The sequence below is a fragment of the Seriola lalandi genome, unplaced genomic scaffold, assembly GCF_002814215.2.
Source record: "Seriola lalandi dorsalis isolate HSWRI2012SDOR001 ecotype SW California unplaced genomic scaffold, Sedor1 jcf7180002054972, whole genome shotgun sequence".
NCBI classification, from domain to species: domain Eukaryota; kingdom Metazoa; phylum Chordata; class Actinopteri; order Carangiformes; family Carangidae; genus Seriola; species Seriola lalandi.
In genome coordinates, this window is record NW_019525660.1 from 3,003,097 (window position 1) to 3,018,844 (window position 15,748).

Here is a 15,748-nt window from a genome sequence, read left to right on the forward strand (position 1 = left end):
CCTTAAATTACCAAAAGGGGGAGAGATGCATGTAAGATCGGGTGTTTTGAAACCTTAGCAGTGGAGAAATTATTTCAGGAGCAGATCAGTGCTGCTTTGAATATTTAAATGCAGCTTCATCAAAGCATTTGTCATAAATTATATTAAACTGAATTTTCTTTCTTAACTGGATCAATTAATTGAGAAAATACTAGGCAGCGTAATTGATAATGAAAATAATCACAAGTTGCAGCAATGAAATGTGAAATTGTTGTTCCTTAAGCAGAATTTGTGAAATGGTCTGTTCTCCAAACCAAACTGAAGACAGGAACAACTGAGGGAGGAATTAGCGTCGCAGTTGAGCTGCGGTGATGAACAACTGCCTCCGATTTCAACTGTCTTTGAATTGGATTCGCGGAAAGTGTCAACTCTGCTCTTATGTTTTAACAGCACAATCAAAACCACAGTTACAATAATGAAAAAATACAACAGAAGTCATTTGAATAATGTTACTACAGAGCAGAACAGATCTTAGCTTTTTGATAAATCTTTTATTTAACTGTAATAGTTTCACCTTAGTTATAATAAACTGAAATGGTCATCAGTTGTCAGTCATTGTGTCGAGCTGAGCTGCTGAACTCAGTGCTCCGTTAATCTGTTGGAAACTGAAAACTGCTCTAAATTTAGTTGTCATTTTTATCTTCCTAATTTAATAAAGACCGTCCAGTCTGGAAACACTGTCTGTGGATATATTTCTGTTGCTACTTGTGGCTTCCGATGTGTAAAAAGGGAAATAAAAGAACATGTTATTGCTGAGTGTGGAGAAAAAGCTCTGCACAGTCCAGTGACTCGAGGGAAATTCTGCAGCCAGAGCTGAGACGAATGAATGTTTCTTGTGTTTCACTTTAACCCTCAGAGGAACCAGTACTTTGACACAAGAAATTGTTTTGACAGCTGCCTGAAAAAGACAGTAAAACACATGAGGACACTTTGAATGTTATTTATTCTGAGCAGAGAATAAAGAAACCAACGAGTGCTAAAAAGAAAATGTTCATTTGTTTAGTTTTCTGATGAACTAAATGGTTGACTAATTGAAAAATAATGAACTAAATTAGTCTTCTTTGGGCAGCTGCACATCATCATCAGCAATATAATCATCATCACCATCATCATCTTAAAGTGTCCAGTAGCAAATTTGGAGAAAATCTCATTTAAACAGTTTTAGCACATGAATCCATCCATAGGTGACGGAGAATAATCATTAAAAATAAGATGAAACATCTGTGCGGATGCTCACATGTGTATACACACAAACACAGCTTAAACTGTGACGTAAACCAACAGCTGTTACAAATCCTTTACACATAAGGCTCAAGCTGTTACATCAACACTGGAGACATTCAACAGTACAGAAGCTTGATGATGATCTTACAGTACATGTGTTAGCCTGTGTCTGCCCACTGAAGCAGACGTACCGTCTATCGTATGAATCTTAGAATACCTACAACTTGTGGTTTAATCATGTTTTATTTTACATACATATTACATTATATTACATGCAGAGTCTCTCTGTAATTAAACTGAAATAAAAGTTAGTGAGAGTTAGTTGTAACTCTTCAAAATGCATGCTGTTTGAATTTTAAAAAAAAAACTATTCAAAAATACAGAATCGTTAATTTAGTAAATACATTAAAACATAAAAACACATTAAAAAAAAAACAAGTGGATAAAAAAAATAAAAGTTTTAAAGACAAGAATGAACAGAAGAGGTCCCACATAAACACAGAAAAACTAAGTTTATAAAAATCTGTGTTTTTGTTTTGTTCAATGGATTGGGTATCAGTTAGGATTTGATTGATTATCATTGTGCTCATCAATTTGGGTTCGTATCAAAGCCGGTTTCTTGTTTGCAACCAAAATATGTGCAACAGTAAAAAAAAAAAAGGAAAAACCTCTTTATTATAACTTAACATAATTATCTTGTCATGAATAAGTTAAATTGATTTTGTGGTAAAAACTCCTCCCTTTTGTTTTATTATTTTGTTGCTTCGTTCGTACGAGTTCACCGAAGAAAAACCTTTTCTCTAGTATCCCACTTCGTATCTCACGACGAGTTCCATCGCTCGTCATTATGAGAAATCTGGACCTCGAAATTAAGAGGTACAGGTCTGATACGAGACTTATGAGTCAGTGTTCAACTAATAAAGTAAAAATGAAGTGACAGTTCAGTTTGATTATCAGGCTCTTCAGGTCTCCTAAATCGTTGGTAATATTTAGGCACAAACAAACCCACAAAGATCTACTTTTTGTCTAATGTTTTTCATCCACCAGTCCAAAGCTGATAAAACCTCAGTACTATGATTGGCCACTTCATGATAATGTGGCGGTTTTGTACGTTGCTGTGTAAGATCACACTGATGAACTCAAAACGCAAAGACAGGTAAAGCCTCTGTGTTCCCTTTTGTAAGTAACCAGCCCGTCCTGCAACTAATACGACAGTAATGTAATGATACAGTAACGACAAGATTTGTGTGTTTATGATTATAAGATGAAGGTCTTGTTATTATGAGATATGAAGTAATTATTACATGATGAGGATAAGGTCTCCTCTGTATTAGCTGCTCAGACACATGTAGCTGATGTAGACCGACGGGCAGCAGGCACTAACCTCACTGTCGGGATTTGATAAAGCGAAATTGAAACGCACAATTCATAAAGAATCTGTGGTTCTTATTCCTTTCAAACTGGTTCCAAGTCCAAACTATTTCGATACCCAACACTGTTTAAAAAGAAATCTCTGTTGACTTTTGCAACATTGATTTTTAAGTTACAGTTACTTGATTTAAAGTTTATGTAATGCGCTGCCTAAAACTACTGTCGAAGAAGTGCGCTCTCTCGCTGAATAAGGCATAAATCAAAGTGCAAGAAAATATGTTGATTTTTTTTCTTCTTTTTTTTTTTTTTTTTTTAAATGAGGTGGAGAAAACGTCTAAGAGAGATGTTGTTTGGGCTGAGGGTTATAAGTCCGCACAATTTCTGCAACAGCGTCTAATCTGGATGTTAGTTTTAAAAGACCGAATTGATACCAGTTTGTGAGGTAGTTTGATTTTTTGACTGAAACATTAAAAGCATTAACATATTCAGGCAGTAAAATGATAACAGACCTCTGAAAACCCATTATTCTGAAAATCTTTTCATGACAATCTCCTACTTGAAGGAATAATTGAGCTTTTCCCATAACTATGTTACTGTTAGATTGCACTAAATGGCTGGATTTGATCAAATGAGAGTACTACAGGACGCTGTGGTACAGCAGTGACATAATGAAACACAAAATCAAGCACCATGAATCCTTACACCTTCATACTGCTTCAACAATTTTACAGATTAACCCTAATATGGCCGACATGTCCAACAGCAGCAAATCAAGGAAGATAAAAATTCAAATGTGCCCTAAAATGGTTTCTAGATGTCCTGGGTGGGTTACCTCCACCTGCCAAGAGTCATTTCACGTCATCACTGGACCAAGTAGGAGGAGAACGTCTCTTCGTGTTTCTGTGCGTTGCGGTTGATGATTTCCACGATGGCGATGTAAGTTCCTGTGAGGAAGCCGACCAGCCCCACCAGGCTGATGACGACGTTCTTGCCGGTCACCAGCGGTGACAGGCCCTCCTCGTGAAAAGCTAGGATCTGGAGGATGGGAGGGAAGATCAGCGCCAGGAAACTGCTGCTGACCGAGCCGACCAATGAGATGACGAGGTCCAGCTCCGGTATCAGGACGGCGAGAGCACCTGAAGGAGGACAGACAGAGGGAACGGATGAGAGGGAGGCTTGGCTGAGAGGTGGGCCCAGGTACAGTATTAAATACATTTTAGGCTTGGGCAGTATACAAGTTTAATATCAGGATACAGTCCAGTCCAAATATCGCAATACACAATATTATATCACTGACTCTGGCCGTTTCTATTTCAAACCCAACTTCTTGGTAAAAAATAGGAACCGTATGACTACCTGATTACCGATCTGTGCACACCTTATAATGCCCTTTGCAGACTTTATACTTAGACTTTAGAGATAAAAATGAAGAAGACCACTTACATTTGGTTTATTATGTTTAAATAACAAATCCTTAAAAGTTGCTTTTCATATTTGATTTTCAGATTTTGTGCCAACTGCTCTTCAGAATTAACTACACTGTGAACTGGTCCCAGCATAAGGAGGCACATCTTGAAGTAAGTCTGAATCAGCTTGTGAAACTGAATGACAGAATCATCACTGCTTAAGGTCCAAGGTATTTTATTTTGTAGGAAAGATTTCCGACAAAACAAACAAACAAAAACCTCAATCTTAAAAGAAACATTCAAGACTCAATGTTACTGTGTGTTTACACATGCACAACACATGCAACCCATGGCCTTTTTATGTTGGTAATCTAGGAATTCAATCATATTCTACCAGTTCTCTGTCTCCCTGTTACAGGAGAGTGATCATGTCTACTAGAAGAGCCTCATTAGGAGGAAGAGACAGGAGGGACAATTTCTCCATTCTCGTCTTCCTTTACAGCACAGGAGCGGTAGATGACACAGCAGAGAAGGTTTAACAGACGAGAAAGGGAAAAAAAAAAGGTTTGGATGAGAAATGAGGTGAAGCGTACTTGGGAATAAAGGGAAGGTGAGAGAAGAGGAGTAAAAGTGATGGATGAAGCCGGCAGGATGACAATGCAATGAGAAGAAGGGGGAGAAAGAGCGAAAAGACTCCAGCTGTGAGAAAATAAAGCTGCGACTATAGGGATTGTTTTTCACGTGTTGGGGGCTGTGACCACGCTGCTACAGACACCGGGGACCCGAGTCGTGGAGACGGGCAATAAAAACAGCTCGGAGCAGGCATGATCGGACAAAACAAGCGTCCGCTCCGCCGCCGCCGCGACGCATTGTCACAACCGAGGTGTGTGTTTCCGTTCCCGCCGACACACCCCGTGGCGAAGCTTACATCTTGAAATGTCTGCACATGAGCAATTGTTACACGCATGGACACACCTGAAATGAGAGCGGCTTGCTTTGCTGCACACACACAAAAAAACACACTCTTCATCTCTCGCTCTGTCCATTACCATCTTCTCCCAGAGTGAGTAGAGAGGACGAGTCAGGTGCTCTTGTTCTCTCTGTATGTTGGACACCCATTGCCAGCGGCTGATAAAAGACTCTTTGAACCATTATCAATTGCTTGCCGCTGCGTGTTCACAAAATCTGTCAAATTAACCTACGGGGCGACGGCAAGGTCGAGCTTTCATGTGACAAGTACGGCGAAAGCACCTCGCTGCCACACGCTCCCGGGGAGTAAACCTGTCACTTCTAGGGAAAGGCCCTCGCCGTTGAAGGGTGCTCTTCAAGCCGCATTTGAAGCTTTCCAAGCCATCAAACAAGGCAGGCGAGGCCATGAAGGAGGAAGGTGATGGAGGAGGAGCAGGGCATACCTAAAGACGTTGAGCCTTCATAGCAAATAAAGGCTGTAGCTAAAAAGCCTGGCTGCTGTCCCCTGAGAGAGAGAGAGGCAGAGTGTGGATCATCAGGCAGCTTCAAAGGACTGAAGAGGGAACGCTTCGAGCACACTAATTTGGCCTTACAATCTTAGATATTACAGAAACAAAGAAAATACTCCACTTTCTTCCCTTCAGCCTGCAGGGCTTTGGCACGCCAAAGAGCACTCTACACAGTGGGACACTCCTTCAGAGCATGACATAGATGCTGCTGAGGGAGAAAACGTGATGATGATGATGATGATGATGGTTTTATGTTGTTGGGTAAAGTTTGAAGTATTTCATATAGTAAACAAACGGTGCACCTCAAAGGTCAGATGCATCTGCAGAGTTTAAAGTGTTAATGAGGTGAGCACCATGAAAACAAACTCATTTAAATATCAAATTATCAACAACTGGTATATTTTAATAACTGCTTCGGATGAACAATAAATAAACTAGTAAATTGAATAAAAATTAAAACCTGCAAAAACTATACGCTTTTATCAGATAAAAACTGCAAGCAGATGCTTAAAGGAGCTATTTGTAAGTTTTACAATTGTGACATCCAACATCATCATTAACCGCTGTTTGCTTCCCAGTTCAGCATCAAACTTCTTTTACTCACCAAGAGCCGTCTCCAGTGGTAGAAAGCAACCCTCTTGTTTTGGTCCTATTTCTATCACTTCTCTTTTTCTGGCACTTAAGTTAGCGTGCTAATCAGCTAGCTCCGGCCCGGCCCGAGTCCTGAGTAGCATCAAGGCTGACCTGAAGAAGTAGCTGCTCAGAGAACGTATTCTAACCTTGTCTTGTAAACACAACGATCGCTGAAGCTCTTGCCAAGACTGGTAAGTAAACAGCTGTTATTGCTAACGTTGGCTATGGAGCAATAGCGAAACTTACGAATAACTACTTTCTAAAGTGAGAATTTAAACTTAAAAAGAGTACAATGTCAGAAAAGAAAAACCACACACAAAACAAACACCAAAATGGTCAACAGTTAAAATCCTGGTGACCATACAGGGACATGGCTGGTTATGATCATCTAAGTGATAGGGGATGTAGTTGAGAATAACCCTCTAAAATTCTTCTTCTGGGAAACTGGGACATTTCCAAATTCAGAGAAAAACAACAGAGAACACAATACTCAATATCATGGATTAATACAAGGTCAGTTCTGCCATGATGATTGATTCAGGAGCAGCACAGCTTCTGAATGAATGCATAATCTAAATAATTAAGTCAGCATTTTGATATGTGCTCTACACTGACTGATCCATTTGGCACTTGGATCAATTGTGTATAACAAATGCGCACCTGAGGTCCTGCAGGCTACAACCAAGGAGGCAGGTGTTGTTCATTTGTGACTGAGGCATCAGTCACAATCTCCCATCTCCAAAAGAAGTTCACGTTAAGAATACAATCCAGTTAGCACTGGAAATTTACAGGCCAAAAAAAGATCATAGACCTCTGGATGTCTTTTAAAGAGTGGAGGCCACTTTCATCCAAGATGGATCTTTGAAGAACCAACCGAAACCAAATGAGCATAAGTTAATTTTCAAATCAAATGAGACCTGATCCAAAGAGACGGCTGGATAATCAGACCCGATTCAAAATGCGTCCCCAGACCTTATCTGTCTTGCATCAAAAACATCTTTCTCTTATGATGAATATAAGACACTATATAATCCCATCTTGTAGAGAGTCTGTATTACCAAGATCAGCAGCAATATCACAGGACCTATTTGACCCAGTTAGACTGGTTTGGGTCTTGGGTCTTAAAGTCTTAAGTCTTTAGTTTAGCCAGTTACATATAACTGGCTTCAACAGCATTTTAATGACTTTTTTACATTGTGAAGCAGGTCTTATCTACATGCTGATATACAGTAATTGAAATGCATTTGAAGCAAAGGTTATGTCCAACTTAACCACATTTGCAGATGAAACGGTGTCTAGACATCTGCTGATTTGAAAATCTGGGCCAAATCAATGCTTAATGGGAAGGTAGGAAAAGCCATGAGCCAGTCAGGGAGTGCTGGACAAGAACGGGGACTGTCATTCTGATTTCAGACAGATCGAGGGTTTGGTATCTATAAATGTCTCAGAGCTGTAATGTAGTCATTTTACTGTCATTTCCTTGGACACCAGCAGCGACCAAAGGTAAATCAGGCCAGAAAGGTTCATTAAGATTCAGAACTTTTGCACTGGAAAAGCCGGAGTTGTTGCTTTCACTTAGGATAACACGCTATCAAACAACTGCAAACTCTGAGCTTTTATCTTTACACCCACCAGCATCAACTGGGGGTGGGTGGTGGGGGAGCAGGCCAATTCAAATAAACAGCTGAAATAAGAAAATAAAGGACAGACTCAGAGGGAAGGAGGAAAGTGGGGGTCTGGCTGCCATCAGACTGTCAGCAGGAAGTTTCTTAACCAAGCCCACAACTTTTAAATCCACTACAAGAAACAGCTCCTCAGCCAGGTGAAGTCAATTACCTCCAGAGCCACAAAGCTATGGCCGACAGTGGGGGATGCTCCAAGGTGAGATCAAAGATGGGTAGGGAGGGTTTTAGTTTCCTTTTCTCCACAGTCAACCAAAATGTACAAGGCGACGCCCTACTGTCTCATTTCTTCAACTTGCCTCCAGCAAACACCACACAGGAAGGAGCCGCAGGATCCGGCTACCTCCAGCTCTGGGAGCCCACTTTCATCTGCTGGCTGATCTGCTGCTCAGTGGACTATAGCTCATTAAAGATGGAGGGCAGCTCGGTCTCCCCAGCAACCTCCCAGGCCGTTTTCACTGAGACAAACAGCAAGGGAACAGTCGAGGTCTGCAAATATGCTAATGTTAATTAGCTTGGAGTGGATCTGCTCAGCGTGGAGCCACAAGCAGCAGCGGCCAGACTAAACTTCTCTGACACTCAAAACATACAAAAGTAAAAACAGCAGCCAGTAAACTAAAGAACTATTATATTATATTATATAAACCATACTAACGAGAATTTCCTCTCAATTCTCCAATTACAGCGGAGCAAGAACTCAGACAACTCCAGACAGTTGAGGAGAGGTGGTCAGCCATCTGTGCATCATGTCTCATGAACAATTTAATTAGGAGATGACGATCAAAACAAAAGTCACAATCATTAAATAAATGGCGTGCACTTAGTGAAATAACACGTCTGCGCTTATTCTCTTAAGGTCAATGTATTTCAGCCGATGTTAGACTGATATAACAAACTCCCAGGAAACTTCATGTCTGCTCCACCTCTTTAGACTTTTCTGCTTGCCACTGCCATTTATTAATTTAAATTGGGGACAATTATTCATTCATATCTTACACTGCAGCTGCACTATAATTGTTTTTCTAGTTTAACATGTCTTATTATATTTTAATTTATTGTTACCTATTCTACTTTACTCTTTTTAAATCATATTTCTGTGTGTGTTTATATTGCTTTGTGCTTCTTTTATATCTTGTCTTAATGCCTTTTATGTAATTATTATGTTATTTTATTTATATAAAGCACTTTGAATTGCCTTGTTGTTGAAACTTGCCTTACCTTACAACTTTTAATAGCTGTAATTGAATATGGCAATAACTGTAACTAAAAGCAACGTTAATCTATATTCTCATCACAGAGCTGCTTCCTGTTTTTTCACAGAGCAGCATGACTTTGCCTTAAGATAACATTTTGCAGTGTTGCAAAAGTTATTGTTCCATTTTGCATACATTCTGTGATGGGGAAGTGAAGCCTTTGCTGTCGGCTGCTATATGATGGCTTGGTGCATGTCATTTAAAAATGACCTTGTTGTTACCCTGCAGAAGATACTCTGCAGAATGGATGGCGACATGTTGCGGTAACTAGGTGGTGGTGGTGATGGTGGTGGGACTGGGATTGGTCAACTGGAGCCTGCGATTCTCTAACTACTGGATAGTTTATTTGTCAGTCCGACCCAGTCAATGACAAATCTATAAACCATCATGCTGGAAAGCGGAAGTAATAAACTTCTTAAATATGCTGATTTGCATTTTCTCTGACACATTCTCATCATTGCCAGCAAAGTATATAATTTAACTAAACAGCCCTGAACCTTAATGATCATTAACTTGGCATCAAACACACCTCCTCTGCCACTTTGCCTGAGTAATTCCTCTCGTTCTGTCCCTCCTTATTGCCCTCCATTTCTCTATCAACATAACCTCTGGCTCGCTTCCCTCTGTCCCACCACTTCATCACCGCGTTGAGTCAGCAGTCAGGGTTTTTCTTCGCCCCGATGAGCCAACAGAGGTGGACAAACTCCTCCAAACAGACATAACTCTGGATTCATCACTTGCTGTAACACTGTTGCTTTAAATAGCGATGTTTCAGATGCGCTCAACCTTCGTCCGTCCTGGGAAATGACAAGAGGGATGAAACTGTTTCAGTGTCTGTATAAGGTCAACAACATTTCCTAAAGACGATAAACATCCAACCAATTAGAAGCGCTGACTTAATGGTGCTACAGTACCAGGCAAATTCTGCTTATTCTAATAGCTAGTTAATCAGTTTGTTGACTGACAGGAAATTAATTGCCAATTTAAAGTAAAATGTTTAATATTTCAATGATTTATCAAGGAAAATTGCCAACCATTCTCTGGTAACGGCTTCTCAAATGTGAGAATCTTTATTGTGTGACCCTGTAAATTGAACATCTTTGGGTTTTGACTCATGGCTGGACAAAAACAACACATCCAAAGTATGTTGAATTAGCTACCTGTCTGCAGTCCTATCCTACTGTCTGTTTCCTGTACTAAAAAAATAGGCGGAAAAATGTGTTTTAAAACAATATAGGCCAGAATTGACAAACCTTTGTCTAATATTCACACGTATGATACAGGAAGCAGGACAACTCTGTAGGCGGTTTCACAAACTTTCTTTGCATTTTGCTGTTTCACAAGAAAGTGGTGTTAATTTTAAGACCTTCAGTCCTTTGTATATACCTCCAGCCAACATGAGTCACTGCAGCTCCAGCACTAAATATATTTTCACTTGACTAAGACACATTATATGTGAGGCTGAGGAAGGGGTCTATCTACTGGGGGCCTGTAAAAAAGTACAAACATATCCCTGCTATGCAATTATAACCTTTTGTTGGAGGGGGTGGCTGTCCTCACTTAACTCATCCTTCTAGATCCACTACAAATGGCCAGAATTTCTTAGGAAATTAAATGGATTATTCCAGACCTTAGGATACATTGCAACGAGCAATCAAAACCCCTGGTCAAGTGGAAACAAGATGTACACTCAAAGTTGCCAGTTCAAATTATGGTGGCTCATGGTTGTTTAAAATAACAAAGAAATATGTGGTAGCAGAAGCTGTCATTACAACTCTTCCCTACAAACGTGCGTGAGGATTCATTTAATCAGGAGGTGACAGTCTGCTGGAGGGGCTGTAATCAATTTGGACAGTGATGATTATCTATTTAATTTTCATGTGACCTTTATTTAACTAGGAATAACTTAATGACATCTAAAATCTGATGTTAGGCAGCAACATCACTGAGTTAGAAACGAGGCACAGAAAATACACAAAGAATATGTTTCAATATGCCACATGACATTTCTTTATTTATTCATGACATAATGTATGTTTGGGAAAAGTTATTGTACTATTGTAGTTATAGTTAGTGTCTTACTGAACATGTGTGGCTTTGTTTGTGATTACCGAGATTTGGGGTGGGGGGGTTGTTTTTATAAGGTAATTCTATTGTTGTATTTTTTGTGTATATTTTGTATTGTTTGTCGTATGTTTCAGTTTTTTTATAATATTTTACTGTGCAAAACTGGGGAAAAAAACAAAAAAAACAACAGAGAAAAATGGGAAACATTGCGATATTCAATATTATTGAATATGGAAAGGTTGTGTCTCCTGCTTTTGTCACGGCCTTATGAGCCAGGTTTTGACAATAAAACAAAACATAAAATTCATCTTTTCTACCTGCTTTTACTTACAAACTATTTCATCCTCAGTATTAATTGTCATTTTATTTACTATTCATTTCATTCATGTTTTTTTTGTTATATTTTTTGGGTATTTTTAGTTTTAGATAGAACAGTGAGAGGTAGACAGGAAGGTCAGGGAGAGAGAGTGAGGGGACGACATGCAGCAAATGGCTGTGGGTGGGATTCGAACCCATGGCCACTGTGGTTAAGACTAAGTCCGTGTGGTACGTGCTCCAACGAGCCACTGAGGCTTCCCCATTTCATCATGTTTAAATAGCTTTTTCTTTTTTAAAATACCCTGTGCTATGTTGTTAATGTTCCTATTATCTGTCCTTTTATGCGTTTTATTTTTCCTCTCAGCACATTACACTGCAGCTTTTTGTATGTTATGTACTACGTAAATAAGGCTGTGGCTTTGAGTTTAGTTTCACACTCATGATCTTTTTCATACTTTCAGATATAATTCCTGTCACTGTTCACCGATTGCCTTTCAGGCCCATCGTTTTCAGCATCATTCTAAAAGACGGATTCAGTGGACACCTGTAGGTTAGTCGCTGAGTGACAGAAAGATTGTTGTCATTTCTTTACCTCTCTCAGACTTTCTCTTTCTACAAATTTCAGCTTACTCCTGTCACCACCTTAAGTCCACCACAGCCCGCCCAAGCCTAGTGACCACGTTGTCCTCATAATGTGATATGAACATTTCCATCTTATACAGAGAACATGCGTCACGCTTTTCATTCTGCTCAAGATGTACGTTTGTTTCTCCTTTATTTCAAAATCATAGTTTCAGAAGAGGTTGATATGTATTTATTCACGAAGCCACGTTCTTAACATCCTTACTTATCATACTTTTCCTCACAGTCGAACAGTTTACTGCAGCTTGACAAAAAGCGTTCCACAGGAAACCAGAGGGAGTCTTTTCCAGCTGAGCTGAGATTACTTAGTGGAGCTATTCGTCCACAGACATGGATGTATTTAACAGACACAGCGAGCTGTTAGATATAACTTTTTGTAAACTAGCACAACTCCATGTTGTGCTGTCTAGTAAAAAACATTTGCACCATGTCAGCACGGCTTGAAGGTCTTGACTGCTCATGGCTCAGCTCAGTAGCTCACTCCTACAAAATGGTATCTTTAATAATAGATACCTGCTTCAGCTGCTAAGGAGCCCCACCTGAAGGGTTCAGGCTTTTATCCTCTTGCTCAAACTCTACATGACCAGCGAAAGGCAGCGGGATGTAAGTCATTCTTTTTAATTCCTTAACTCTTTTATTCTCAGATTTACAAGCAGTAGATTACATTTTATTTGCTATTAATTGTTTTTCTCTTTGTATTTTTGTGGAAATTTCTTGTTTTCAGTCTCAACTTTCAAGTTTTACTTGCTCAAATAGCATTAATCTCACCTGACCAAAGTAAACAACCTGTGTGCGTCTCTATCAACTGAGCAGCTTCAAAGAGGGAAAAAAAGCACAGAGGATGATGGATTAAGTAAAACAGCCAGAGGTGCTCACAGACTTTCTTGCCTGCTCAAACGAACACGTCAGCTCATTAAAAAAAAAGAAAACAAAAGCTAATGAGCATTAGTGTGCTTTTCTGAAGATTTGTACTGATTTTAACTTCAAGTGAATGGAAACAGCTACACAAGAAGCCCATGGTCAAACCCTGAAGCACTAATTGATCCAAAGTGTAACCAAACCGTTCAAAGCATGCTGTGTGTAAAACGCATGTTATTTTACTGTTGCACTCATTTGTGAGGCACAATACAAATGCCAAGTGATAACAATAATGTATGAACACCACATGGAACAAAAGCTCACATTAAATGTCAAGTAAAAGCAAGGACACACTATTTTACAGCATTCTAACAATCTATGAAAGCTGAATTACCCAGGCGCACGAAAACACACCTCTCAGTGTTGATCTTAAATAACAGATGTTTGGCTTTGAACAGCCGCCTGGGTTTTCTGCCCGAGCAGGGAAATGAGAGGCAGCAGAGAGAGTGGAGAGAGAAAGCACAGCGTGGCCTTCAGGGTGGAATTACAACGAATGTAGATGACTGTTTACCCTTCTGAGAGAAGGGCCAACAATTGTGGAAAATGATTGCTCTTAATTGTGCGGCTACAAGGGAAAGTATGATTGACAAGCATGTTAGCTGCTTGTTTAGAGTGTGGCTTCATGAATAAATCCATATCAATCTCTTCTGAAACTATGATTTTGAAATAAGAAAACACACGTCTTGAGGAGAATGGAAAGAGGGATGCAGAGCTAGCAAACATGTTTCTTGAATAAGATGGAAATGTTCATGTCAGATTATGAGGACAAACTTGGGGGTGGGGCGGGTGATTTCATAATATAATTATATTCTTGTATGTATGCATCTACATGATGCTAAAAACGAACATGGCTCTAAATCATCCCAAAGGGAAGGGATAAAAAAAAAAATAGAATAAAATAAACTCACACATGTCATGAACAGTTTAAAGGGGCAAAATCACATACGGTGATGATTTTGATACACAGCACAAAACTACACACCACTGCTGCATGATGGGCTGCCATTCTTGCTTTGTGGTGCATTGTAGAGCATCAAACTGTTGTAAAGAAACCTTTCTAGCCTGCCATGTCATTTGCTGGAAATGTAACATTGTGTGATACCTGACGGATGGCCCCCAAAAAAGGAAACAAATACAAAAGACCTGCAGGAGTCATTCAAACGACGTAAACCTAAACTAGTGAGACTAAAAAGTCTCAGCTGGAGAGTGTCATGTTCATAACTGCCTCCCTAAACTTTTATTAAATATACATGAAAGGAAAGGGTGCAGGGATGTTCTCAGCATGTAACCAGACTAACTACCTGTTAGATATTTAGGTAAGTTGAGTTTATTTTTACCTGTAAATGGTGCTACAGGAAAAATCTCAGAGCTACTAAAATATTTCCTGTGCCTGAGTGGAAACTTTGGCCTGACAGGAGTGCTGGAGAAAAAGGTCAACATTCAAGGACAACATCAAGCATAATGATTCATCCTCAGGGCACAACAAACATCCTTATAAAACTTCATGGCAGTTTTTTTCAGTAATTGTTAAGATATACGACTCTGGACCCAAGTGTTGTACAGATGGAGGTTCCCAGTGGATTCTCAATTTTATCTCCTCACAAAGAAAGGAGGAGGATAAATAATAGGAAAAAACAACAGGATCAGAGAGAGTGACTGTTGTCCTTGACTTGATATCATGCTGACCTGACCTGTCTGTATATAAGAGCTCTCAGGTGCAACACCAGGATTTTTTAGGTGCAGGACAGACTTTAATGCCAACAGCAATTTCAAACAGCCAGTGTGTGCCACTGTTTTTGTCCTGTTGTGTGGCAAAAAGCCCTGGTTGTCATTGAACAAAAAGAAAAACTGGTCAGGGTCACAGTGTCCCGTCTTGTCCTGTTTTTGTCCTTTTGTCCCATTCTACTAACTCTCCTCTGTATAAAGCTGCTTTGCAGCTGCTAAGCAGTTCTCTTGATGTGAATGTGCAAACTCTCAAAACTTGAAAACTCAAAAGTCCCGTGATGTCATGGTACTAAGCTGGACACAGCATGCTCATATTACCCATCTCAGCCAGTCTGTGATGCTTTATACCAGAGGATAGCAAGAGGATGAGACAGTCAGAGATCAAATGTTGCTGACTTAAGTTTTCTTTTTCCTTGACAGAATGCTTACTTTATGGTGTAGGGAAGTTATGTTTCTTTCTTGTGCTTCAATTCCTTGATTCCCGTTCTATAGACAAGATCTACCACCACTGACGATAGAGTCTTCCAAATAAATTTGGTCAGATAAAGAAATCTTAAGCTTCTATATAAGAGGCTTCAGGACAAATTTCAATATTACACCTCTCTGTGATTTATGCCCCCCCCCCCATTTATTTATGGTATAAAATCCATTAAATATGTTTTTCATACATCACAATTGAGCTGAGTTGCTGCTATGAACTGAAAATGAAATTCAAGGACATCCAGCTTCCTTTACCCTCTGGTGGTTACCGTTTTTAGGACCTAAAAATGAGGTCACAGGCCAGAATATGTTGGGCATCCCTGATCTAGACGCTGACAATCAGAAAACAGTGACAAAAACTATACGGGAAGGAATGCTGAGAACAGAGAGAAAACAAAGGAAGACTGAAAGTGAGGGAAGATGGAGTTGGAGGGAGAGGCTGACCTTCCCCGCCCAGCAGGAGGTCCATGCTAAAGACAGAAATCCTCAGGCTGACTTGTCTGCTCGCAGTC

The 15,748-nt window shown here is 39.8% G+C and overlaps 1 protein-coding gene across 2 annotated transcripts in view; it reads right to left on the reverse strand.

Moving 5' to 3' along the window:
• Positions 1-963: 963 nt before the first annotated feature.
• slc36a1 (solute carrier family 36 member 1) overlaps positions 964-15,748 on the reverse strand; it is a 41,861-nt gene continuing 27,076 nt past the window's right edge. For both annotated transcript variants that reach the window (XM_087171704.1, XM_023398086.2), the window contains exon 12: positions 964-3,770. In XM_087171704.1, coding sequence (XP_087027830.1) covers positions 3,496-3,770 — 275 coding nt within the window. In that variant the 3' untranslated portion in view covers positions 964-3,495. The remainder of the gene's footprint in view (positions 3,771-15,748) is intronic.